The 26865-nt window shown below is 39.1% G+C and overlaps 3 protein-coding genes across 3 annotated transcripts; all 3 read right to left on the bottom strand.

Annotated features, from left to right (window-relative positions):
* Positions 1–629: 629 nt before the first annotated feature.
* Positions 630–2121, bottom strand: LOC137136174 (nuclear factor 7, brain-like). Its single transcript, XM_067521307.1, has 2 exons — positions 2097–2121; positions 630–1986 (listed from the first exon to the last, which is right to left on the bottom strand). Exons 1-2 carry the CDS (start codon positions 2119–2121, stop codon positions 1133–1135), a joined length of 879 nt encoding a protein of 292 aa, XP_067377408.1. The 3' UTR covers positions 630–1132.
* Positions 2122–4175: 2054 nt separating this feature from the next.
* LOC137136829 (zinc-binding protein A33-like) lies at positions 4176–6660 on the bottom strand. Its single transcript, XM_067522572.1, has one exon. It carries the CDS (start codon positions 6438–6440, stop codon positions 5022–5024), a length of 1419 nt encoding a protein of 472 aa, XP_067378673.1. The 5' UTR covers positions 6441–6660; the 3' UTR covers positions 4176–5021.
* Positions 6661–14622: 7962 nt separating this feature from the next.
* On the bottom strand, positions 14623–22247 carry LOC137136732 (nuclear factor 7, ovary-like). Its single transcript, XM_067522399.1, has 2 exons — positions 19094–22247; positions 14623–14964 (listed from the first exon to the last, which is right to left on the bottom strand). Exons 1-2 carry the CDS (start codon positions 20257–20259, stop codon positions 14688–14690), a joined length of 1443 nt encoding a protein of 480 aa, XP_067378500.1. The 5' UTR covers positions 20260–22247; the 3' UTR covers positions 14623–14687.
* Between the last annotated feature and the right edge of the window lie 4618 nt (positions 22248–26865).

The raw sequence follows: 26865 nt of genomic DNA, 5'->3' as shown, positions 1-26865 counted from the left end.
TCAAAAGACTGGCATTAAATAAAAGTTCAGAATTTCAGGTTCTAGTTGATGGTATTTTACACCTCGATAGATTAAACAGCATAGAAAATAAAACCTTTTGTATCTGATCTCCTACACTTTAGCTTTGTCAAAAGTATTGGAACACATGAACTGACAGACCTTCCCTGTTGTCTTAGAATAATGTGCTTGTTGGAGTCCTTCCAGATTTTTTTAACTCTTGAGGCTGAGGATGGTCATCAGGCTGAGGCAAATGTAGCACCAAGTTATCACACTGTCAAGACTGAATACAGTATTCACAGGTGAAACCCAAGTTTTATTTCCAAGGGGGGAAATTTGGAAACTATTGAGGGACAACAGGGAAGAGGGACCCAAGTGGAACGGTGAGGTTACAGGGAGCAGACGTGAAGAAGGTGCAGGACTTTAAGTACTTAGGGTCAACGGAGAGTGTGGAAAAGAGGTGAAGAGGCGAGTGCAGGCAGGTTGGAACGGGTGGAGAAAAGTGTCAGGTGTGTTGTGTGATAAAAGAGTATCAGCAAGAATGAAAGGAAAGATGTTCAAGACGGTGGTGAAACCAGAGATGTTGTTCGACTTAGAGACAGTGGCACTGAAGAAAAGACAGGAGGCAAAGCTGGAGGTAGCAGAGCTTATTACTTTATTACAGACATTGAAGTCAAACTATACAGAATATTAAGCAGTAACTTTGTTTTTTGCTTTGTAAATTTTAGTTTAAAAACCAGTTTGGTTTATTAACAGTATTTCAGACACAGAGACTGAGTAAAAACTATTAAAAGACTCGTGAAACCTAATCACATATGTTTGAAGAAAAAAAAGCAAAATGTTTGAGTGAAGTTATGATGATTTCAGAGAGACATAAACTACTAACAACTGTTCTACAAACACTTTGATGGTGAAAGTTGTGACATTTAACTCACATCTCTGAAACAAAATGATCACATTTCTGACACTTTCAAATTAAACACTGAGAAATTCTAACATTGTAAAAGTAGAATTAATGGCAGAGCTGCTGTATTGGTAAATGAGGTAAATTAAAACTAAGTTTTTTTTTAACCAATAATAAAAGGCAAGAAGAAGCAGAAACATTTTTCATGATTTAAATAATGTAGCAGTTATTTCACATTTCTGAACATGCCAGAAAATTCTCTGTTTGACAAATTTTAATATCAGTGGTTTTGGCATCAGCAGCTTCTCCAACACTGAAATATGGGAAGAGTTTCTCAGTGAAAGTGTCTCTGTGAGTGTAGATGAGACTCATGTCTTCAGGGTCATAGAAGGACACCTTCCCTCTGTCACAGTCCAGCTGGACTCTGATCCTCTGGAGAATCTTCTTCACTGTCACAGTTTTACCAACTCCATTAGTGTATTTTCCATCACGATGCAATAAACACCAGACTCCAAAACCTGGTGAAGCAGTTCGTTCCCCCTTCCTGTCAGCTGATTCTTTAGCCAAACCCACATTCCAGACAGGATGGTCTCCCACCTCCACCTCCCAGCTGTGTTTCCCTGAGCTGAAGCCCTCAGAGCCCAGAACACTGGCATATTCAGTGTATCTCTCTGGATTATCAGGGAGCTGCTGCTTTGTGTCTCCACGTCTCACACTGGTCAGATCATCAGACAGATAGAGACGAGGGTTTGCAGTGTTTGGGTCCAGGATGACAGGACTGAAGTGGACCTTGTCCTTCAAGTTCTCCCAGACTCTGAAGGACAGGTTGCCCAGGTGTTTGGCCACATCTATCAGTGCTCCTGAGAGCAGCTGTGGATCTGACAGTGAGCACTGGACTCTGGTCTGAGTGGGTTTATAACTGCTGGGGAATGGCACGTTGTGTTTCTGCAGGTCTTCTTCAACAGCACAGATACTGACTGACAGAGAGGAGATCTGCTCCTGAATCGTCTTCATCTCTGTGCTGATAGTCTTCCCCTTCTGCTCCTCTTCCTCCCTCAGAGCTGCCAGTCTGGACTCCTCTTCCTCTTTCAGGAACTGAAATGATTGTCTCCTTAACTTTCAGTGTACAGTCTTCAGCAGAGTTCTTTTTCTCTTTAATGTCGTTTTAGTTATAATCGACAATGTCAAAATATACCTTCACTTTCTTTTTTCTCAGTCATGTGTTACATTACATTAAAATGCTGTAATGCTACTTTGTCACCAGCAGATCGAGTTTGTGAGGAAGTCATTTGAAGTTTTTCCTCTTAAATTGAAAAAAACATATTCCTTGTGTAGGCAGCTGGTTTCCGAACAAAAATATGTTAAAAGTCACAATGTATAAGATATTTTGACCTCTAATGTTTCTGTAAATAAAATCAGATGTCAAGCTATGTGAGGGCAGTGACTTAAAACAGGCCAGGGCTTTTTTTTTTTTAAACACATATTGTTTATTTAACCCCATTGTACCTTAAGTTCATATTCTACACTGTTCTTTTGGCACATTTGATTTACTAGTTTACCTTATTTTGAGATTTCTACACTTCAGTCTTCTGCACACAGACAACACAGTGAGCTTTGATGAAGTGTTGTTACCGATGTTGGCCACAAGAGGGAGACGCCCTTTAGCCAACGTTCCTGTCGGGAGTGTATCGGCGAGGCCTGTGTCACATAGCGCCGAGACGAGACTTAACCATTTTAACAACAGTGTACTGATTTGTCTGTAATTTTGCAGGTAAGCTGACATGGTATGAAATACAGGATTCATGTATCCTATAAAGCAGAGGGTTATGAGTGAAGTGGGAAAGTTGGCTGTTTGCTGCCATTCAGTTTGTATTGGCACGAGTTAGATATTAGTGATGACCAAGCAGCAGTTAAGCTAATTTTTACATTAGTAATCGAACCTTGTGGCGATACAATTGATTGACACCTTTCTAAATTGCCTTGCATGTAACTAAACACATTTTAGGTGTGAGGACTGATGTTACAGTAGTGTTGGTTTATTATTGGTGCCAAAATGTATTCTTTTGCTACTAGTTATGTGTTAAATGTGTCCCTGTCGGAGTGTACAGGCAGCGCCGACACACTGTCATACAGCGCTGAGACGAGACAGAACTATGCTAACAACAGTGCACTGCTCTGTGTGTAATTTTGCAGCTTTGTTAGTAAAGAGAGAAGCCACAAGATCCTGTCTACGTGTTTCTGTCAAGTGTTTTACAGCTACATAATCTAAAGTTACTATATGTGTAGACAGCAGATTGTGTTTTTAAATGGAAGAAAATACTTTACATTGCCATGTGTAAACAGGTTTTCCTTAAAATCTGGTACAAGTAGGACATAAAATTAATTTGTGGTAACACAGTTCAGAGTTCTATAAGGAAGATGTCCTTTTTTTAACCTTTGCTTTCTTCTGTCTCGTCTCTCTTTCTCCAATTGAACACAATCAGCTGTTGAAGGCTTTTAGTTTTTTACTTTTGTTCAGTTACACTTCACATAGATGAATCAGATCTAGAGTTGATTACTAAGCTACAATGGGAGATTGCAGCTCACCCTCCACCTCGGTGTACACTTCTATGAATGTGATCATTACTGGAATATGACTCAGCTTATCCAGCGATATTATCCAGAGTCCTGTTGAGGTGGCAGCAGGTTCAGTATGGCTTTGTTATGCCCCTGGTCTAGGGAACCTAAACATAATACAATGTAATCTCCCCTTTCCATTTCCAAGCAAAACCAGCAAGACCAGCAAGTGTTCCAAAAACCAAACCGTAGCAATTTATTTACTTCAGAGGTTAGCAGTGCTCCAAACACTAATAGATCTACCAACCTTACCATATCTAACCAAGCCCCAAAATAAAAGACAGGATGCAGAACCTAAAATCCTAACCCAACACAGGAGAAAAATTAGTAAAATAAAATGGCTTGTCACTGTTGCTGTGGCTACCTGGTGCTCAGTATTTACAGTGAATTATATACATATTTATTTACACATTTATCAGACATCTCTACACAACACACACATAACGAGGCCAGTGTTTACCCTAGAAAACTTTTCAAGCATGGTGGCAAGAGGATAATAGAGGTTTTGCACCCACACACAAAAATAATTTGGAGTATTTCTTTTGAATATCTGTTTGGAGAGGTAGTACACGATTATGCCACAGGGGGCTTCATCACCCAGGTGAGACAGTTGAAGTGGCCTCAGGCTCACTCTCTACATCAGTCTGGCTGAAGTAAGGAAAGAAAACAAGCCAATGTCTGGTCTCATAATTTTACTGTTGTTTACAGGTCAGTAACAATAAAAAACAAAAGGCCCTAATGTGTGTCTGAAATTATCTGTAAACAAGAATATATATCCCTTTCTGTTGTTTCGCTATAGGAAATGTATTTTATTTGTTTGGAACATTTATATCATAAGCATCATTTTTAATTCCCAGGTAAAAAGTGTTTTTTCCTGGGAATTACTGTAACATGCTGGTGGTTTTTAATCTTCATCAGGCTGCAGTTATTACAGATGGATGAGACTGTGTGGAGGCAGGAAATATTCTACGACCCATGAAAAAAAAAAAAAAAACACGAAGAAGGAAGGTGAAATTACTTTGATAATGTAAATTACAGACACACTTTGACCAGTGGAACCAGTTTATTAAGCAGAGCTCATTCTGTACAAACAGCTTATGAAGCAAGAAGCAAATAAAGAAGCTGCGGATTCATAAACTATGAATTTTTAATCTTAGATGATGTTGAGGTTCTCTTTGGGGGTGACGAGGATGGACAGGATCAGGAACGAGTACATCAGAGGGACAGCTCATGTTAGATGTTTTGGAGATAAAGTCAGAGAGGCCAGATTGAGGTGGTTTGGACATGTTCAGAGGAGAAACTGTGAATATATCAGAAGTCACTCTTGACCAGAACAATTTAATCAGGGGTCAGAAACAGCCTTGAATTGTAGCCATGTTAAAGTTTGGTAAAGATGGTTAAAAAAATAAATGAACCATCATTTCCATGTATTATTTTAAAAACACTCACTGAAGTAAAACTACATAAAACATTTTAGGTGTAATAATATTTTCACTTAGAACTGTTAAATCTCAGCTTGACAGATTTTAATATCAGTGGTTTTGGCATCAGCAGCTTTTCCAACATCAAAATATGGGAAGAGTTTCTCAGTGAAAGTGTCTCTGTGAGTGTAGATGTGAGTCATGTCTTCAGGGTCATAGAAGGACACCTCCCCTCTGTCATAGTCCAGCTGGACTCTGATCCTCTGGAGAATCTTCTTCACTGTCACAGTTTTACCAACTCCATTAGTGTATTTTCCATCACGATGCAATAAACACCAGACTCCATAACCTGGTGAAGCAGTTCGTTCCCCCTTCCTGTCAGCTGATTCTTTAGCTAAACCCACATTCCAGACAGGATGGTCTCCCACCTCCACCTCCCAGCTGTGTTTCCCTGAGCTGAAGCCCTCAGAGCCCAGAACATTAGAATAATTAGTGCATCTCTCTGGATTATCAGGGAGCTGCTGCCTTGTGTCTCTACGTCTCGCACTGGTCAGATCGTCAGACAGATAGAGACAGGGGTTTGCAGTGTTTGGGTCCAGGATGACAGGACTGAAGTGGACCTTGTCCTTCATCTTGTCCCAGACTCTGAAGGACAGGTTGCCCAGGTGTTTGGCCACATCTATCAGTGCTCCTGAGAGCAGCTGTGGATCTGACAGTGAGCACTGGACTCTGGCTCTGGTCTGAGTGGGTTTATAACTGCTGAGGAATGGCACGTTGTGTTTCTGCAGGTCTTCTTCAACAGCACAGATACTGACTGACAGAGAGGAGATCTGCTCCTGAATCTTCTTCATCTCTGAGCTGATAGTCTTCCCCTTCTGCTCCTCTTCCTCCCTGAGAGCTGCCAGTCTGGACTCCTCTTCCTCTTTCAGGAACTGGTGGAGCTTGTTGAACTCTGCTCTGATCTGCTTCTCTGTGGACAACAGCTGCTTCTTGGAGTGTTCAATCATTTCATTGTATGTTTTCTCCACTTGTTTGTATTTGTGCCTCTTGTCCTGTAGAGACTTTAAGTCAGATTTCAGCTGCTCCTTCAGGTCACTGACTGCTTGTTCTATAGGAACCACTTTGTGACTCTGGTGGAGAGATAACCCACAGACAGGACAAACAGCTCTGTCTTCATCCTCACAGAACAATCTAGGTTCATCTTCATGTTTATCACACACCACCATTACTTTCTTCTTCTCTCTTTTCTCAGATGATTCAGCTTTCAGTCTCTCAGCAAAAGAATCAGCCAGTTCCTTCAGTGGAAAATTCACTAGCAAATAATCTTTTGTAGACTTTCTTTTACAAATGGGACAGATTTTGTTTTTAGCTTGTTCCCAAAATTTATGCAGGCAGCTTGAACAGAAGCTGTGGTTGCAGCTCAGAGACACAGGATCTCTGAAAGTCTCTGAACACACATGGCAGCTCAGGAAACTTTCTAAAAGTACAATCTTCTCAGCCATTTGTGAGTTAAACTTTAAGAACAAAACTCACCAAATTATTGTCTCCTCAACTTTCACTGTAAAGTCTTCAGCAGAGTTCTTTTTCTCTCTAATGTCATCTTAGTTCTGATCAACAATGTCAAAATCTACTTTCACTTTCTTTTTCTTCAGTCATGTGTTACATTAGATTAATGTGTTGATGGTGTTTGTTAATTAGAGTTTAACATTCTTTTCTTTAATCAGAACAAAAAATATTCCTTATGTAGGCAGCTGGTTTCCAGATAAATATATGATAAAAGTCACAATGTATAAGATATTTTGACATTTTGGACAGAGAAGACAAATTGTGTGAGAGAGGTGTATGTGAATCCTAATATGTTCACATGGACTGTTTTTCCATGCACTTAAGTCTCAGCCATTTCCTTTGGTGTCTAAAGTTTTCTTAAAGAAATAACTCCCCAACATTTTCCTCCTTTACTTCTTCGTATTCTCAGCCATTTCCTCAGTTCTCAAATTGTCCTTAAAGGAAAGACTCACAAATATAATTTGCCTTCATCTTGTCTAAACGTCCTCTACAGTGTGATCCAGTCAATGATCTCTCTCTCTGTAGTGGAGCTATGACTCTGTTCAGTATTGTCAGAGGCTGTTTTCACTTTTAGCCACATGTTAAACTGCTTAATCATTAATGTAAATACACTGTACAATCTGCTTTTATTGCTTATCTGAAACAGGCTGTGGACTGAACTTTGTGCCGTCTGTCCTTCAGAATGTGGCTTCCAACAAAAACTGCAGACCTGTTTCTTTCTGTCAGATCATCAAAGCAGTGTGAGAAATGTAGGTTTATACACAGACAGGAAGGTGAAGGTGTGTTTGAACAAGTCCTCCAACCTAAATGATCACTAAGGCTGTTTGTCTCTACACTCTGATAAGCTGCATGAACAAGGGCTGATTTTTCTACCAAGGTCAATATTGTCACTGTTGTTTCTTAAACTTCACACACTGGATACAAGCTTTGATGGTGATGATGGTGAAACTCTCACAAACTATGGTGATAATTGTAAACTGACATCAAACTCAGGAGAAAGGACTTTAAACTTTTCACACTTTATTAGTGGTTGTGTCTGATCATGATGTTTAAACCACTCATATTCAAACTGAAGCCCTGAATGTTCCACAAACTTTATTTTCTATCATGAAACTGCTTTTTTATATTTCATGGATATTTTTTTTGAGGTGTGACCAAACCTAACTAGTGTTATCACATAGGAGGAGATCAGAGGCCTTCTAAAGTTCTGCTATTTATCAGTGATTACAGCTCTCATTCGCCTTTGGACAACACTATTTACTGTCCTGCATCTGTCTCTTGACTACCGGTCTAATTTATAATCTACTATAAGTATGTTTATATCAGAGATGATCAGGTACTTGAAGATCTGAAAAAAAAAAAAACTTAAAATCCCAAACAGAAAATAAACGAAAAGTGGAAACAAACTGACTGAATCATTAAAATACATGTATGTCATCAGATCTCATTTTACCCCAATTATTTTAATATGTTTGACTCCAGTGTTTTTTAAAAATACAACTTTTTTGAAATGAAACTTCCTTTGTGTATAAACCGTTTTCTCTCTCTCTCGTTTCCTCTCTCCTCCTGTGCCGTCACCATTTTTATTCTGCAGAGACATGAACACAGCAAACAAAGTAGGAAGCAGATTTTCTGTCATTGTACAGTTCAAATTTGTGACTCATGTTTCCAAAATAAGTCAGAGGTGGAGGAGAAATCAGATTAATCGTCCTCTGCACAAACACTTGTGCAAAGGTTACTGTAGTACTGATTGTAGCAGGTCTTTGTATTAGGTAATTACAACATCAGACTAATAATTTCTTTTTCCACCACTGTCAGTCACACTCTGTCCTCTACCACGCTCCTGTACCTCTGAGGAGAATTCAAAGCTCTAAAATTACTGCTGTTGTCTGAGCAGAAGGGGGAACTGCAGTACACAAAACTCTGTACATAAAACTTAACATAAAGGCTTTTAGCAGTTGGAAATGCAGTCAAACAGAGGGCAGAACACATGAGAAAAAGCTTCTTATTGAACTGTCAGATTCTATTGTGGATACATGCTTATTTTAAGAGGTGGGAAAACTTATGCTTAACACTAAATAAATTTATTAAAAACCATGAAGCAGCATCCGTCACATTATCAGACAATCAGAATATTTTTCAAACATGTAGCATCCAGTCAGAAATATGAAGCCTTACTGATGGTCTGATAATAGTTTATTTTCTTTATCCTTTCCCTCAAACCAACGTAAGAGCTATAAAAAGTAAACACAGACAAAACAATAAATTCAAACCATATTACGTGACATTACCATTTTACGTTAAGCTAACATAAAGACAATTTAGCAACTTAATCAACATCAGCAGAAGGACAGATGGTGGTTGGACTATGATGTTTGCAGATGACATTGTGAATTGTAGTGAGAGCAGGGAGCAGGTGGAGGAAAATCTAGAGAGGTGGAGGTCTGCTCTGGAAAACAGGAATGAAGCTTAGCCGCAGTAAGACAGAATACATGTGTGTGAATGAGAGGGACCCAAGTGGAACAGTGAGGTTACAGGGAGCAGACGTGAAGAAGGTGCAGGACTTTAAGTACTTAGGGTCAACGGAGAGTGTGGAAAAGAGGTGAAGAGGCGAGTGCAGGCAGGTTGGAACGGGTGGAGAAAAGTGTCAGGTGTGTTGTGTGATAAAAGAGTATCAGCAAGAATGAAAGGAAAGATGTTCAAGACGGTGGTGAGACCAGCGATGTTGTTCGACTTAGAGACAGTGGCACTGAAGAAAAAGACAGGAGGCAAAGCTGGAGGTAGCAGAGCTTATTACTTTATTACAGACATTGAAGTCAAACTATACAGAATATTAAGCAGTAACTTTGTTTTTTGTTTTGTAAATTTTAGTTTAAAAACCAGTTTGGTTTATTTACAGTAATTCAGACACAGAGACTGAGTAAAAACTATTAAAAGACTCGTGAAACCTAATCACATATGTTTGAAGAAAAAAGATGCAAAATGTTTGAGTGAAGTTATGATGATTTCAGAGAGACATAAACTACTAACAACTGTTCTACAAACACTTTGATGGTGAAAGTTGTGACATTTAACTCACATTTCTGAAACAAAATGATCACATTTCTGACACTTTCAAATTAAACACTGAGAAATTCTAACATTTTAAAAGTAGAATTCATGGCAGAGCTGCTGTATTGGATTGCATTAGAGTGTACAGGTGTACCTAATAAAGTGGCCAGTGAGTGTGTGTTATAATGGACAACAAATAAGTGAAAATAAAGTGTGAACAAAACTGAAGTCACTCTTCAGCAGAACAATTTAATCAGGGGTCAGAAACAGCTTTGATTTGTGGCCATGTTAAAGTTTGGTAAAGATGGTTAAAGAAAATGAATGAACCATCATTTCAATTATTATTTTAAAAACAGTGACTGAAGTAAAACTACATAAAATATTTTAGCTGTAGTAATATTTTCACTTAGAACTTTCTACTTCAGAACAATAAGAAAGTGAGTAAACATTAAACTAAATGAGGTAAATTAAAACTAAGTTTTTTTTTTTTTTTTACCAATAATAAAAGGCAAGAAGAAGCAGAAACATGTTTCATGATTTAAAAAATGTAGCAGTTATTTCACATTTCTGAACATGACTGAAAAATCTCAGTTTGACAGATTTTAATATCAGTGGTTTTGGCATCAGCAGCTTCTCCAACACTGAAATATGGGAAGAGTTTCTCAGTGAAAGTGTCTCTGTGAGTGTAGATGAGACTCATGTCTTCAGGGTCATAGAAGGACACCTCCCCTCTGTCATAGTCCAGCTGGACTCTGATCCTCTGGAGAATCTTCTTCACTGTAACAGTTTCACCAACTCCATTAGTGTATTTTCTTTTCCTATACAATAAACACCAATTCAATTCAATTCAACTTTTCAATTCAACTTTATTTATATAGCGCCAATTCACAACAAAGTCATCTCAGGGCACTTTACAGAATAAAGTCAAGATTATAAAGATATATAAAGAGAACCCAACAATTCCCCCTGGAGCAAGCCATAGGCAACAGTGGAGAGGAAACACTCCCTTTAACGGAAGAAACCTCCAGCAGAACCAGGCTCAGGGTGGACGGCCATCTGCCTCGACCGGTTGGGGTGAGTGGAAAGGGGAGAGAGAAAAGAACAGAGCAACAAAAAGCAACAACAAAACATCGGGCAAATTGGTAGGACCAGTAGCTGCACGCTGGAAGACACACAGCTTCAAAGCTGGGGACACCTGCAGAAAGGGACAGAGAGAGGGGGACAGAGGAGGACAAAGACAACTACGGTAGAGAACACACAGAGTTAATGACATACAGTGGTGACAATTGCGGGGTGAGAGGAGAGGAGAGATGGTCAAGAGGAGGAAAGGAGCTCAGTGCATTGGGGGGTGGGTCCCCCAGCAGTCTAAGCCTATGGCAGCATAACTATAACTAACTATATGCTTTATTAAAAAGGAAGGTTTTAAGCCTAGACTTAAAAGTAGAGAGGGTGTCTGCTTCCCGAATCTGAACTGGGAGCTGGTTCCACAAGAGAGGAGCTTGATAGCTAAAGGCTTTACCTCCCATTCTACTTTTGGAAATTCTGGGAACCACAAGTAGGCCTGCATTCTGAGAGCGAAGTGGTCTACTGGGATGATATGGTGCTATGAGATCTTCTATATATGATGGAGCCTGACCATTCAGAGCTTTATATGTAAGAAGCAGGGTTTTAAATTCTATTCTAAATTTAATAGGAAGCCAATGGAGAGAAGCTAGTGAAGGTGAAATATGATCTCTCTTGCTAGTTCCAGTCAGCACTCTTGCTGCAGCATTTTGGATTAATTGCAGGCTCTTTAGGGAGTTACTGGGGCATCCTGAAAGTAGGGAATTACAGTAGTCCAACCTAGAAGTAACAAATGCATGGACCAGTTTTTCGGCATCACTTTGAGACAGTATGCTCCTAATTTTGGCAATGTTCCGTAGGTGGAAGAAGGCTGTTCTAGAGATTTGTTTTATATGTGACTTAAAGGACAGATCCTGATCAAAAATAACTCCAAGGTTCCTTGCAGTAGTACTGGAGGCCAGACTTATGCCATCTAGGGTAACAATATGGTTGGACATCATATCTCTGAGATTTTTGGGCCCAAATACTATGACTTCAGTTTTGTCTGAGTTTAAAAGTAAAAAATTGTGGGACATCCAGGCCTTTATGTCTTGTAGGCATGCTTGAAGCTTTATTAACTGATTATTTTCATCTGGTTCCATAGATAAATATAGCTGGGTATCATCAGCATAGCAGTGGAAATTTATGGAGTGTTTTCTAATAATGTTGCCTAAAGGAGACATATATAAAGTAAAAAGTATTGGTCCTAACACAGAGCCTTGTGGAACTCCATAGCTAACCTTTGTGTGCATGGAGGATTCATCATTAACATGAACAAATTGAAATCTATCAGACAGATAAGATTTAAACCAACCTAGTGCAGTTCCTGTAATTCCAATTTCATGTTCCAGTCTCTGTAATAAAATGTTATGATCAATGGTATCAAATGCGGCACTAAGATCTAACAGAACAAGTATAGAGATGAGTCCATTATCTGAGGCCATGAGAAGATCGTTGGTGACTTTTACCAGTGCTGTTTCTGTACTATGATGAACTCTAAATCCTGACTGAAACTCTTCATACAAATTATTCCTATGAAGGTGATCACATAATTGTTTTGCGACTACTTTTTCAATTATTTTAGAAATAAAGGGGAGATTAGATATTGGTCTGTAATTGGCTAAAACACCTGGGTCAAGACAGGGTTTTTTAAGTAATGGTTTAATTACAGCTACCTTATAGGCCTGTGGTACATAGCCTGTTTCTAAAGATAGATTGATGATATCTAATATGAACGTATCTATTAAGGGTAAAGCTTCCTTGAGATCTGAAAAAAAAAAAAAACTTAAAATCCCAAACAGAAAATAAACGAAAAGTGGAAACAAACTGACTGAATCATTAAAATACATGTATGTCATCAGATCTCATTTTACCCCAATTATTTTAATATGTTTGACTCCAGTGTTTTTTAAAAATACAACTTTTTTGAAATGAAACTTCCTTTGTGTATAAACCGTTTTCTCTCTCTCTCGTTTCCTCTCTCCTCCTGTGCCGTCAACATTTTTATTCTGCAGAGACATGAACACAGCAAACAAAGTAGGAAGCAGATTTTCTGTCATTGTACAGTTCAAATTTGTGACTCATGTTTCCAAAATAAGTCAGAGGTGGAGGAGAAATCAGATTAATCGTCCTCTGCACAAACACTTGTGCAAAGGTTACTGTAGTACTGATTGTAGCAGGTCTTTGTATTAGGTAATTACAACATCAGACTAATAATTTCTTTTTCCACCACTGTCAGTCACACTCTGTCCTCTACCACGCTCCTGTACCTCTGAGGAGAATTCAAAGCTCTAAAATTACTGCTGTTGTCTGAGCAGAAGGGGGAACTGCAGTACACAAAACTCTGTACATAAAACTTAACATAAAGGCTTTTAGCAGTTGGAAATGCAGTCAAACAGAGGGCAGAACACATGAGAAAAAGCTTCTTATTGAACTGTCAGATTCTATTGTGGATACATGCTTATTTTAAGAGGTGGGAAAACTTATGCTTAACACTAAATAAATTTATTAAAAACCATGAAGCAGCATCCGTCACATTATCAGACAATCAGAATATTTTTCAAACATGTAGCATCCAGTCAGAAATATGAAGCCTTACTGATGGTCTGATAATAGTTTATTTTCTTTATCCTTTCCCTCAAACCAACGTAAGAGCTATAAAAAGTAAACACAGACAAAACAATAAATTCAAACCATATTACGTGACATTACCATTTTACGTTAAGCTAACATAAAGACAATTTAGCAACTTAATCAACATCAGCAGAAGGACAGATGGTGGTTGGACTATGATGTTTGCAGATGACATTGTGAATTGTAGTGAGAGCAGGGAGCAGGTGGAGGAAAATCTAGAGAGGTGGAGGTCTGCTCTGGAAAACAGGAATGAAGCTTAGCCGCAGTAAGACAGAATACATGTGTGTGAATGAGAGGGACCCAAGTGGAACAGTGAGGTTACAGGGAGCAGACGTGAAGAAGGTGCAGGACTTTAAGTACTTAGGGTCAACGGAGAGTGTGGAAAAGAGGTGAAGAGGCGAGTGCAGGCAGGTTGGAACGGGTGGAGAAAAGTGTCAGGTGTGTTGTGTGATAAAAGAGTATCAGCAAGAATGAAAGGAAAGATGTTCAAGACGGTGGTGAGACCAGCGATGTTGTTCGACTTAGAGACAGTGGCACTGAAGAAAAAGACAGGAGGCAAAGCTGGAGGTAGCAGAGCTTATTACTTTATTACAGACATTGAAGTCAAACTATACAGAATATTAAGCAGTAACTTTGTTTTTTGTTTTGTAAATTTTAGTTTAAAAACCAGTTTGGTTTATTTACAGTAATTCAGACACAGAGACTGAGTAAAAACTATTAAAAGACTCGTGAAACCTAATCACATATGTTTGAAGAAAAAAGATGCAAAATGTTTGAGTGAAGTTATGATGATTTCAGAGAGACATAAACTACTAACAACTGTTCTACAAACACTTTGATGGTGAAAGTTGTGACATTTAACTCACATTTCTGAAACAAAATGATCACATTTCTGACACTTTCAAATTAAACACTGAGAAATTCTAACATTTTAAAAGTAGAATTCATGGCAGAGCTGCTGTATTGGATTGCATTAGAGTGTACAGGTGTACCTAATAAAGTGGCCAGTGAGTGTGTGTTATAATGGACAACAAATAAGTGAAAATAAAGTGTGAACAAAACTGAAGTCACTCTTCAGCAGAACAATTTAATCAGGGGTCAGAAACAGCTTTGATTTGTGGCCATGTTAAAGTTTGGTAAAGATGGTTAAAGAAAATGAATGAACCATCATTTCAATTATTATTTTAAAAAAAGTGACTGAAGTAAAACTACATAAAATATTTTAGCTGTAGTAATATTTTCACTTAGAACTTTCTACTTCAGAACAATAAGAAAGTGAGTAAACATTAAACTAAATGAGGTAAATTAAAACTAAGTTTTTTTTTTTTTTTTACCAATAATAAAAGGCAAGAAGAAGCAGAAACATGTTTCATGATTTAAAAAATGTAGCAGTTATTTCACATTTCTGAACATGACTGAAAAATCTCAGTTTGACAGATTTTAATATCAGTGGTTTTGGCATCAGCAGCTTCTCCAACACTGAAATATGGGAAGAGTTTCTCAGTGAAAGTGTCTCTGTGAGTGTAGATGAGACTCATGTCTTCAGGGTCATAGAAGGACACCTCCCCTCTGTCATAGTCCAGCTGGACTCTGATCCTCTGGAGAATCTTCTTCACTGTAACAGTTTCACCAACTCCATTAGTGTATTTTCTTTTCCTATACAATAAACACCAATTCAATTCAATTCAACTTTTCAATTCAACTTTATTTATATAGCGCCAATTCACAACAAAGTCATCTCAGGGCACTTTACAGAATAAAGTCAAGATTATAAAGATATATAAAGAGAACCCAACAATTCCCCCTGGAGCAAGCCATAGGCAACAGTGGAGAGGAAACACTCCCTTTAACGGAAGAAACCTCCAGCAGAACCAGGCTCAGGGTGGACGGCCATCTGCCTCGACCGGTTGGGGTGAGTGGAAAGGGGAGAGAGAAAAGAACAGAGCAACAAAAAGCAACAACAAAACATCGGGCAAATTGGTAGGACCAGTAGCTGCACGCTGGAAGACACACAGCTTCAAAGCTGGGGACACCTGCAGAAAGGGACAGAGAGAGGGGGACAGAGGAGGACAAAGACAACTACGGTAGAGAACACACAGAGTTAATGACATACAGTGGTGACAATTGCGGGGTGAGAGGAGAGGAGAGATGGTCAAGAGGAGGAAAGGAGCTCAGTGCATTGGGGGGTGGGTCCCCCAGCAGTCTAAGCCTATGGCAGCATAACTATAACTAACTATATGCTTTATTAAAAAGGAAGGTTTTAAGCCTAGACTTAAAAGTAGAGAGGGTGTCTGCTTCCCGAATCTGAACTGGGAGCTGGTTCCACAAGAGAGGAGCTTGATAGCTAAAGGCTTTACCTCCCATTCTACTTTTGGAAATTCTGGGAACCACAAGTAGGCCTGCATTCTGAGAGCGAAGTGGTCTACTGGGATGATATGGTGCTATGAGATCTTCTATATATGATGGAGCCTGACCATTCAGAGCTTTATATGTAAGAAGCAGGGTTTTAAATTCTATTCTAAATTTAATAGGAAGCCAATGGAGAGAAGCTAGTGAAGGTGAAATATGATCTCTCTTGCTAGTTCCAGTCAGCACTCTTGCTGCAGCATTTTGGATTAATTGCAGGCTCTTTAGGGAGTTACTGGGGCATCCTGAAAGTAGGGAATTACAGTAGTCCAACCTAGAAGTAACAAATGCATGGACCAGTTTTTCGGCATCACTTTGAGACAGTATGCTCCTAATTTTGGCAATGTTCCGTAGGTGGAAGAAGGCTGTTCTAGAGATTTGTTTTATATGTGACTTAAAGGACAGATCCTGATCAAAAATAACTCCAAGGTTCCTTGCAGTAGTACTGGAGGCCAGACTTATGCCATCTAGGGTAACAATATGGTTGGACATCATATCTCTGAGATTTTTGGGCCCAAATACTATGACTTCAGTTTTGTCTGAGTTTAAAAGTAAAAAATTGTGGGACATCCAGGCCTTTATGTCTTGTAGGCATGCTTGAAGCTTTATTAACTGATTATTTTCATCTGGTTCCATAGATAAATATAGCTGGGTATCATCAGCATAGCAGTGGAAATTTATGGAGTGTTTTCTAATAATGTTGCCTAAAGGAGACATATATAAAGTAAAAAGTATTGGTCCTAACACAGAGCCTTGTGGAACTCCATAGCTAACCTTTGTGTGCATGGAGGATTCATCATTAACATGAACAAATTGAAATCTATCAGACAGATAAGATTTAAACCAACCTAGTGCAGTTCCTGTAATTCCAATTTCATGTTCCAGTCTCTGTAATAAAATGTTATGATCAATGGTATCAAATGCGGCACTAAGATCTAACAGAACAAGTATAGAGATGAGTCCATTATCTGAGGCCATGAGAAGATCGTTGGTGACTTTTACCAGTGCTGTTTCTGTACTATGATGAACTCTAAATCCTGACTGAAACTCTTCATACAAATTATTCCTATGAAGGTGATCACATAATTGTTTTGCGACTACTTTTTCAATTATTTTAGAAATAAAGGGGAGATTAGATATTGGTCTGTAATTGGCTAAAACACCTGGGTCAAGACAGGGTTTTTTAAGTAATGGTTTAATTACAGCTACCTTATAGGCCTGTGGTACATAGCCTGTTTCTAAAGATAGATTGATGATATCTAATATGAACGTATCTATTAAGGGTAAAGCTTCCTTGAGCAGCTTAGTTGGAATAGGGTCTAGCAGACAGGTTGTTGGTTTAGATGAGGTAATAATTGAAGTTAGCTCAGAGAGATCTATGGGTAAAAAGCAGTCTAACAGGGAGTGGGGCCTTATCCATGATTCTAGCACTGCTGTACATGAAGATCTATCTGTAATTTTTGGGGGGAGGATCTGGTGAATACTTTCTCTAATAGTAACGTAAGGACAAGGTCTAACGTGTGACTAAAACAGTGAGTGGGTTTATTTACATTTTGGGAAAAACCAATTGAATCTAATAATGAATTAAACGCAGTGCTCAGACAGTTACTGTCAGCATCTACATGAATGTTAAAGTCACCCACTATAATGACTTTATCTGTACTAAGCACTAAATCAGCTAGAAAATCAGAAAATTCAATCAAAAACTCTGAGTAAGGGACTGGAGGACGGTACACGATAACAAATAATAGTGGTTTTTGAGTTTTCCAGTTTGGGTGTGAAAGGCTAAGAGTAAGGCTTTCAAATGAGTTATAGCTATGTTTAGGTCTAGGGTTTATTGATAAGCTACAATGGAAGATTGCTGCAACTCCTCCACCTCGGCCTGTGCTTCTAGGAACATGATAATTAATATGACTTGGGGGGGTTGACTCATTTAGACTGACATATTCTTCCTGCTGCAACCAAGTTTCAGTGAGACAAAATAAATCGAATTGATGATCGCTTATTAAGTCATTTACTAACAGAGATTTAGAAGAGAGAGATCTGATATTTAATAATCCACATTTAATAGTTTTGGGGTTTTGTTCTGTAAGAGGAGTAGTCTTAACTTTTATTAGGTTATTATGATTAACTCCTCTTGTTGTCATATTTACTTTATGTAATTTAGGTCGGGGAACAGACACAGTCTCTATAGGTATGTGGGAGTTGTGGGGGGGTGACGGTTGTAAGGATACTGCAGAGAGGCGTGTAGGACAGGATCTCTGCATCCTAGGCTTAACTCTGGATTGTCATACTTTTGGTTGTTTAATAAAACCAGCCATATTTCTGGATAAGAAAGCTGCACCATCTAAAGTAGGATGGATGCCATCTCTCCTAATAAGCCTAGGTTTTCCCCAAAAACGTTTCCAATTGTCTATGTAGCCCACATCGTTTGCTGGACACCACCTAGACAGCCAGCGGTTGAATGACGACATGCGGGTGTACATGTCGTCACTGGTCAGATTTGGCAGGGGACCAGAGAAAATTACGGAGTCCGACATTGTTTTTGCAAAGTTACACACCGATTCAACATTCATTTTAGTGACCTCCGATTTGCGTAATCGGGCGTCATTAACTCCCACGTGAATAATAATATTACTATATTTACGTTTATCCTTAGCCAGGAGTTTCAAATATGATTCAACGTCGCCCGCTCTGGCCCCAGGAAGACATTTGACTACGGCCGCTGGAGTCTCTAACTTCACGTTTCTGACTATGGAGCTGCCAATTACCAGAGTTGGTTTCTCAGCGGGTGTGTCGCTGAGTGGGGAAAATCGATTGGAAACATGAACCGACTGGTGGTGAACCTCGGGCGTCTGTTTAGCATTAGATCTCTTACGAACCGTCACCCAGCCGGACTGGCTTCCCGGCTGCTCGGGAACTGCCGGGGGACAGCTAGCAGGGGCTACGCTAGGTCGGCCCGCACCAGCTACCGGGGCCTGACTAGCGGAGTTGTTTTCCATGGTGCGGAGCCGTGCTTCCAATTCCGTGAGCCTCGCCTCCAAAGCTGCAAAAACCTTACACTTGTTACATATACCATTATCACTAAAGGAGGCAGAGGAAAAACTGAACATGAGACACACCGAGCAAGTGAGAGAAGGAGAGACAGAGGGAGACAGAGAAGCCATTGCTAATGTTTAACTGCTAAGCTAGCGAAGCTAATATAAGTGAAATGTGGAATTTGTAAACTTTAGCTGGTTATGTTTTGCAAAAGCAGGTGCTTGTGCAATACAAGCGTATGTTACGACTAAGTATTAATTCTTGTGTGAAGAAATCACTTATTTAAGTAAAAATAACAGCTACAATTAATCAGTAAACAGTCTTTCGGTAGAAACCCAAGAGTGTGCAGAAACAGCAGAATCCATAATCTGGTGAGACATATAGTTCTCCCTTCCTGTCAACTGATTCTTTTGCCAAACCCACATTCCAGTCAGGATGGTCTCCCACCTCCACCTCCCAGCTGTGTTTCCCTGAGCTGAAGCCCTCAGAGCCCAGAACATTAGAATAATTAGTGCATCTCTCTGGATTATCAGGGAGCTGCAGGTCTGTGTCTCCATTTCTCACACTGGTCAGATCATCAGAAAGACAGAGCCAGGGGTTTGCAGTGTTTGGGTCCAGGATGACAGGACTGAAGTGGACCTTGTCCTTCATCTTGTCCCAGACTCTGAAGGAAAGGTTGCCCAGGTGTTTGGCCACATCTATCAGTGCTCCTGAGAGCAGCTGTGGATCTGACAGTGAGCACTGGACTCTGGCTCTGGTCTGAGTGGGTTTATAACTGCTGAGGAATGGCACGTTGTGTTTCTGCAGATCTTCTTCAACAGCACAGATACTGACTGACAGAGAGGAGATCTGCTCCTGAATCTTCTTCATCTCTGTGCTGATAGTCTTCCCCTTCTGCTCCTCTTCCTCCCTCAGAGCTGCCAGTCTGGACTCCTCTTCCTCTTTCAGGAACTGGTGGAGCTTGTTGAACTCTGCTCTGATCTGCTTCTCTGTGGACAACAGCTGCTTCTTGGAGTGTTCAATCATTTCATTGTATGTTTTCTCCACTTGTTTGTATTTGTTCCTCTTGTCCTGTAGAGACTTTAAGTCAGATTTTAGCTGCTGCTTCAGGTCACTGACTGCTTGTTCTATAGGAACCACTTTGTGACTCTGGTGGAGGGAAAACTCACAGGCACTGCACACAGCTCTGTCTTCATCCTCACAGAACAATCTAGGTTCTTCTTGATGTTTATCACACACCATTAGTTTCCTCTCTTCTCCCTTTTCTGTCTCAGATGATTCAACTTTCAGTCTCCCAGCGAAGGAATCAGCCAGTTCTTTTAGTGTAAAATCCACAATTGGAAACTTCTTAGTGTATTTTCTTTTACAAATGGGACAGTTTTTGTTTTTAGCTTGTTTCCAGAATTGTTGCAGGCAGCTTGAACAAAACCTGTGGTTGCAGCTCAGAGACACAGGATCTCTGAAAGTCTCTGAACACACATGGCAGCTCAGGTAACTTTTAAAAAGTCCAATCTTCTCAGCCATTTGTTAGTTAAACTTCAAGAACAAGACTCACCAAATGATTGTCTCCTTAACTTTCAGTGTAAAGTCTTCAGTACAGTTCTTTTTCTCTTTAATGTCATCTTAGTTATAATCGACAATGTCAAAATCTACCTTCACTTTCTTTTTTCTCAGTCATGTGTTACATTACATTAAAATGCTGTAATGCTACTTTGTCACCAGCAGATCGAGTTTGTGAGGAAGTCATTTGAAGTTTTACATTCTTCTCTTAAATTGAAAAAAACATATTCCTTGTGTAGGCAGCTGGTTTCCGAACAAAACTATGATAAAAGTCACAATGTATAAGATATTTTGACCTCTAATGTTTCTGTAAATAAAATCAGATGTCAAGCTATGTGAGGGCAGTGAATTAAAACAGGCCAGGGCTTGTTGTTTATTTAACCCCATTGTACCTTAAATTCATATTCTACACTGTTCTTTTGGCACATTTGATTTACTAGTTTACCTTATTTGGAGATATCTACACTTCAGTCTTCTGCACACAGACAACACAGTGAGCTTTGATGAAGTGTTGTTACCGATGTTGGCCACAAGAGGGAGACGCCCTTTAGCCAACGTTCCTGTCGGGAGTGTATCGGCGAGGCCTGTGTCATATAGCACCAAGACGAGACACGAGACATAACTATTCTAACAACAGTGCACTGCTTTGTCTGTAATTTTGCAGGTAAGCTGACATGGTATGAAATTCATGTATCATGGAAGAAAAAACTTTACATTGCCATGTGTAAACAGGTTTTCCTTAAAATCTGGTACCAGTAGGACATAAAATGAATTTGTGGTAACACAGTTCAGAGTTCTATAAGGAAGATGTCCTTTTTTAACCTTTGCTTTCTTCTGTCTCCTCTCGGTCGCTTTCTCCACTCGAACACAATCAGCTGTTGAAGGCTTTTAGTTTTTTACTTGTGTGTTTAATTACACTTCACATAGATGAATCAGGTCTAGAGTTGATTACTAAGCTAGAATGGTAGATTGCAGCTGGATTACTGGAATATGACTCAGCTTATCCAGCGATATTATCCAGAGTCCTGTTGAGGTGGCAGCAGGTTCAGTATGGCTTTGTTATGCCCCTGGTCTAGTGAACCTAAACATAATACAATGTAATCTCCCCTTTCCATTTCCAAGCAAAACCAGCAAGACCAGCAAGTGTTCCAAAAACCAAACCGTAGCAATTTATTTACTTCAGAGGTTAGCAGTGCTCCAAACACTAATAGATCTACCAACCTTACCATATCTAACCAAGCCCCAAAATAAAAAGACAGGATGCATAACCTAAAATCCTAACCCAACACAGGAGAAAAATTAGTAAAATAAAATGGCTTGTCACTGTTGCTGTGGCTACCTGGTGCTCAGTATTTACAGTGAATTATATACATATTTATTTACACATTTATCAGACATCTCTACACAACACACATAACAAGGCCAGTTTAACAAGGACAGTTGCTTCTTGGAGGTTTGAATCATTTCATTGTATGTTTTCTCCACTTGTTTGTATTTGTCTCTCTTGTCCTGTAGAGACTTTAAGTCAGATTTCAGGTGCTGCTTCAGGTCACTGACTGCTTCTTCTATAGCAGGGGTACCCAACAAGTCGATCGCGATCAACCGGTCGATCGCAAAGGTAGTGTGGGTAGATCGCAAGGAATTAACAAAGTACATGTCAGCCCATCATCCGTCCTCACTATGAAATTTGTCACTTGATTTATGTACAGGGTAGCCAGTCTGACATCTGACCTTTTCTGACACATGGGTCACCGCACATGCGCGTACATACCACCATGCCAAGTGCTGCAAAACTCTAGCAAGATAGCGGGGTGGGTTCATGTAGTTATGCAAGCTACACAAACATATATTTTGCATATAAAGAATTCACAATATATTCATAAATAAATAAAAGTTTTGTATTAAGATAGTAGGTAGATCATTTTGACTTGGTCATTTTATAAGTAGCTCACAAGCCAAAAAAGTGTGGGCACCCCTCTTCTATAGGAACCACTTTGTGACTCTGGTGGTGAGGAAAATCACAGGCATGACATAGAGCCTTATTTTCATCCTTACAGAACAATTTAGGTTCTTCTCGATGTTTATGACACAACACCTTCCATCTTTTTACTTGTCTTTCTGTCTCAGATGAGACAAGTTTCAGTCTCCCAGCAAAGGAATCCGCCAGTTCTTTTAGTGCAAAGTCCACAATTGGGAAGTCCTTTGAAGATTTTCTTTTACAAATAGGACAGTTTTTGTTTTCAGCTCGTTCCCAGAATTGTTGCAAGCAGCTTGAACAAAACCTGTGGTTGCAGCTCAGAGACACAGGATCTCTGAAAGTCTCTCTACACACATGGCAGCTCAAGAAACGTTCAAAAAGTTCAATCTTCTCAGCCATTTGTGAGTTAAAGTTCAAAAACAAAACTCACCAAATTATTGTCTCCTCAACTTTCAGTGTAAAGTCTTCAGCAGAGTTCTTTTTCTCTTTAATGTCGTCTTAGTTCTGATCGACAATGTAAAATTCTACTTTCACTTTCTCTTTCCTCAGTCATGTGTTACATTAGATAAAAATGCTGATGGTGTTTGTCATTTACAGTTTAACATTCTTCTCTTTAATCAGAACAAAACATATTCCTTATGTAGGCAGCTGGTTTCCAGATAAATATATGATAAAAGTCACAATGTATAAGATATTTTGACATTTTGGACAGAGAAGACAGATTGTGTGAGAGAAGTGTATGTGAATCCTAATATGTTCACATGGACTGTGTTTCCATGCACTTAAGTCTCAGCCATTTCCTTTGGTGTCTAAAGTTTTCTTAAAGAAAAAACTCACCAACATTTTTCTCCTTTACTTCTTCGTATTCTCAGCCATTTCCTCAGTTCTCAAATTGTCCTTAAAGGAAAGACTCTCAAATTAAATTTGCCTTCATCTTGTCTAAACGTCCTCTACAGTGTGATCCAGTCAATGATCTCTCTCTCTGTAGTGGAGCTATGACTCTGTTCAGTATTGTCAGAGGCTGTTTTCACTTTTAGCCACATGTTAAACTGCTTAATCATTAATGTAAATACACTGTACAATCTGCTTTTATTGCTTATCTGAAACAGGCTGTGGACTGAAATTTTTGCCTTCTGTCCTTCACAATGTGGCTTCCAACAAAAACTGCAGACCTGTTTCTTTCTGTCAGATCATCAAAGCAGTGTGAGAAATGTAGGTTTATACACAGACAGGAAGGTGAAGGTGTGTTTGAACAAGTCCTCCAACCTAAATGATCACTAAGGCTGTTTGTCTCTACAGTCTGATAAACTGCATGAACAAGGGCTGATTTTTCTACCAAGGTCAATATTGTCACTGATGTTTCTTAAACTTCATCACTGGATACAAGCTTTGATGGTGATGATGGTGAAACTCACACAAACTATGGTGATAATTGTAAACTGATCAGGAGAAAGGACTTTAAACTTTTCACACTTTATTAGTGGTTGTGTCTGATCATGATGTTTAAACCACTTCAAACTGAAGCCTTGAATGTTCAACAAACATTATTTTTGACCATCAAACTGCTTTTTTATATTTTATTGATGTTTTTTTTTTTTTTTTTAGGCGTGACCAAACGTAACTAGTGTTATCACATAGAAGCAGATCAGAGGCCTTCTAAAGTTCTGCTGTTTATCAGTGATTATAGCTGTCATTTGTCTTTGGACAACAGTATTTACTGTCCTGCATCTGTCTTTTGACTCCCAGTCTAATATATAACCCGCTATGAATTTGTTTATATCAGAGATAATTAGGTATAACTTTTTCTTGAAGATCTGAAAATAACTTAAAATCCCAAACACGAAATAAACAAACAAAAGTGTTGTTTTGTGTGAAAGCATTAAAATCATCAAAATCATCATCTGATTGTAGCAGGTCTTTATATTATGTAATTACAACATCAAAATAATGTTTTTTTTTCACCACTGTCAGACTCTATCCTCTACCACACTTCTGTAAATAAAAGTGCAACTAAAAGCATCTGGAAGTAACCAGGGAGACAAAACACAGAAGGACTTAAACAAAGTTACAACTAAAGGAAAGTATCAACTGAAAAGATGCAGGGGAGAAGGAAACTCAAACACTTATCCAGAGACTTGCGCTAAAATCCTCTTCTTAAATAATCATTCCACAAAGTTCTTAATCTGCATGCAGAGAGTACAAAAGTCACTTACTGAATAGAGAAAAATAGACAGGCGTCCTCTGGAACACTGCTGCCGTGAAGGGAGGCAACAAAGTGTCAAAAACAAACAGAAACTCAGACACTCGGAGAATAAATATAAAATCCCAAAAACACACAACAGAACTCAAACTCGATACACAGATTATCTAGGCCAGAGAGTGGCTTGTTGCTCAAGTGAAGCGAGAGACAATCTGGCAGAGAAGGACAGGTGAATGGAGCATATAAAAGGAGAGGCAACAGGTGAACAGAGTGAGGCTGATTGGGGACCAGGAGAGAGACAAGAGAGGAGGGAGGACAACAGATCAGAGAGGAGAGAGTGCTGATCACCAGGGCAACACGAGTCAGCTGTGACATTTTCATCAAAAGGAGCAAGAGAATTTTGTTGTACTTGTTTAGTTAAAATGTATTAATGGGGGTATAACATTAATACATTTTAACTAAACAAGTACAACAAAATTCTTAATGACTCGTTTAGAGAGAATTTAAATAATTTATGTGCTCACGTTATTTTCATAGAAACAGAAGTTTAAAACTAGTTTTTGTACAACTGATTTCCAATACGATAAACAGGACGATGTTTTTGGAATTACTGACAACAAATCACTGACTGAGACTAAAGTGTTAAAAAATGAAATTAAAAGATAAAAACTGAAGAATTAAGACTTCTGTGATACGACACAAACAAGGAGAGTAGTCTGTTAAATCTGTTTAAGAACACTGTTAAAACACAGTTTATCACCCTCAGATTTATCACTGGGCTCTGCAGAGCTCAGCATTATAAACTGTTCTCTGGTTGGAAGGACGTCTCTTATATGAGTGGGTCAACACATTAGCAGACTTTGTTTACAGGACCTTCCTACATTTTCTGAGTCTTTGTGAATCTGTGCTTTGCAGTATTTTGTCAGATCTCAGAATGTTTGTTCCTGTTTAACCTCCAAAAGTCTCAGGTTGATTTTGGTAAAACAGCATTTAGGTCTGCTGCTCCTCCTGCTTGGAACAGATTTAAAAATTACCCAGAAATTAAGGAAAATGTAACTAACAGTTTAGTTTTATTGTTTGATGTATTTTAATTTATTAAAACAATAGTTTTACTCAACACCTCTGAGTCAAGCTCCATGTGTGATTGTGTTTTATACTGTTTTTAGGCCTCCACGCTGGTGACATCTGTAGCAGTCATTATGTTTTTAGGCTCGTCAGTCTTTCTCATTCTCATGAACACAATATGTTTATAAATGCCTGAGGGAACATCAAATGTGGAACAAAAACAAGTCTACTTGGGCTCAAGGAAGAAGGAATTAGATTTTGGGGATCAAACATCAAAGGTCACAGTTGCCGTGACCCCACATTTATCCTATCCACCCAGCCCATTTTTGTGAAAAAAAGGAATTAAGACTTCTATGAGATTTATCACTGGGCACTACAGAGCTCAGCATTAGTTCTCTAGTTGGAAGGACGTCTCTTATATTAATGGGTTAACACATTCGATTTTGGGGATCAAACATCAAAGGTCACAGTTACTGTGACCCCACATTTGTTCTTTTCCACCCAGCCCATTTTTGTGAATGTCATTTCACAGAGTTGCCTTAAAAGAATTTCTTTAAATTCAGCACAAATATAGTGGTCACACTGACCTCACCTCCATCCATTCTCCTCAATGCAATATCAAAGCTGTAGGTCACTGAGACCCCAGACTCTTATAGTTAATAACTGTGCAGTGGTATTTTCTCTCTTTATAACTTTTAAAACGCACGTGAAACAGTCTTACTGCGATTGCTCGTCTCTTGTCCTGCGGGATGACATGTGATGACAGTATATGATCTGTAGGTGGCGCTCAGCTTACAGCTCCCCTGTGCATGCGCACATCATAGTCCTACCTCAACGTACCGTACCAGTATTACTGTATTTGTACACCAACAAGGTACTGGAGTAGAAGATATATTCAGTATTATCCGAGCGGCTCGAGAACAGCAAACTTTTCCCAGACAAATGTAGCATCTGAGACCCAAATCCAAAACACGAATTAATTAACAAAACCAAACGTACAACCACCGTATTTAAGTTTTATCTTATACTCTAACACCCGAGGTGATTTAGATAAACCACTACACACCAAAGTCACGCTTTATTTCACACGCACATTACTTTAATCAACTAGTGAATATAACCAGTAAAAGATATTAAATGTCAGTCACAGAGGGAATTAAGGCTCCTGATTATCCGTAAAGGGTTTGGACAGGAAGTGGCAAATAACACAAACAATTAAAACAAAACCAAAAAGTAAAAGGAAACACTTACTCCGCCCTCACAAGACACAATCCCAGATTTTTTTCGTCTACCGGTCAAACAAAGCAGGACGCAATAACTTTACCAC

This window comes from Channa argus, chromosome 11 (genome assembly GCF_033026475.1).
Source record: "Channa argus isolate prfri chromosome 11, Channa argus male v1.0, whole genome shotgun sequence".
Taxonomy (NCBI): domain Eukaryota; kingdom Metazoa; phylum Chordata; class Actinopteri; order Anabantiformes; family Channidae; genus Channa; species Channa argus.
The sequence above is the reverse complement of the archived record's forward strand: the minus strand, read 5'-3'. Positions and strand labels throughout refer to the sequence as shown.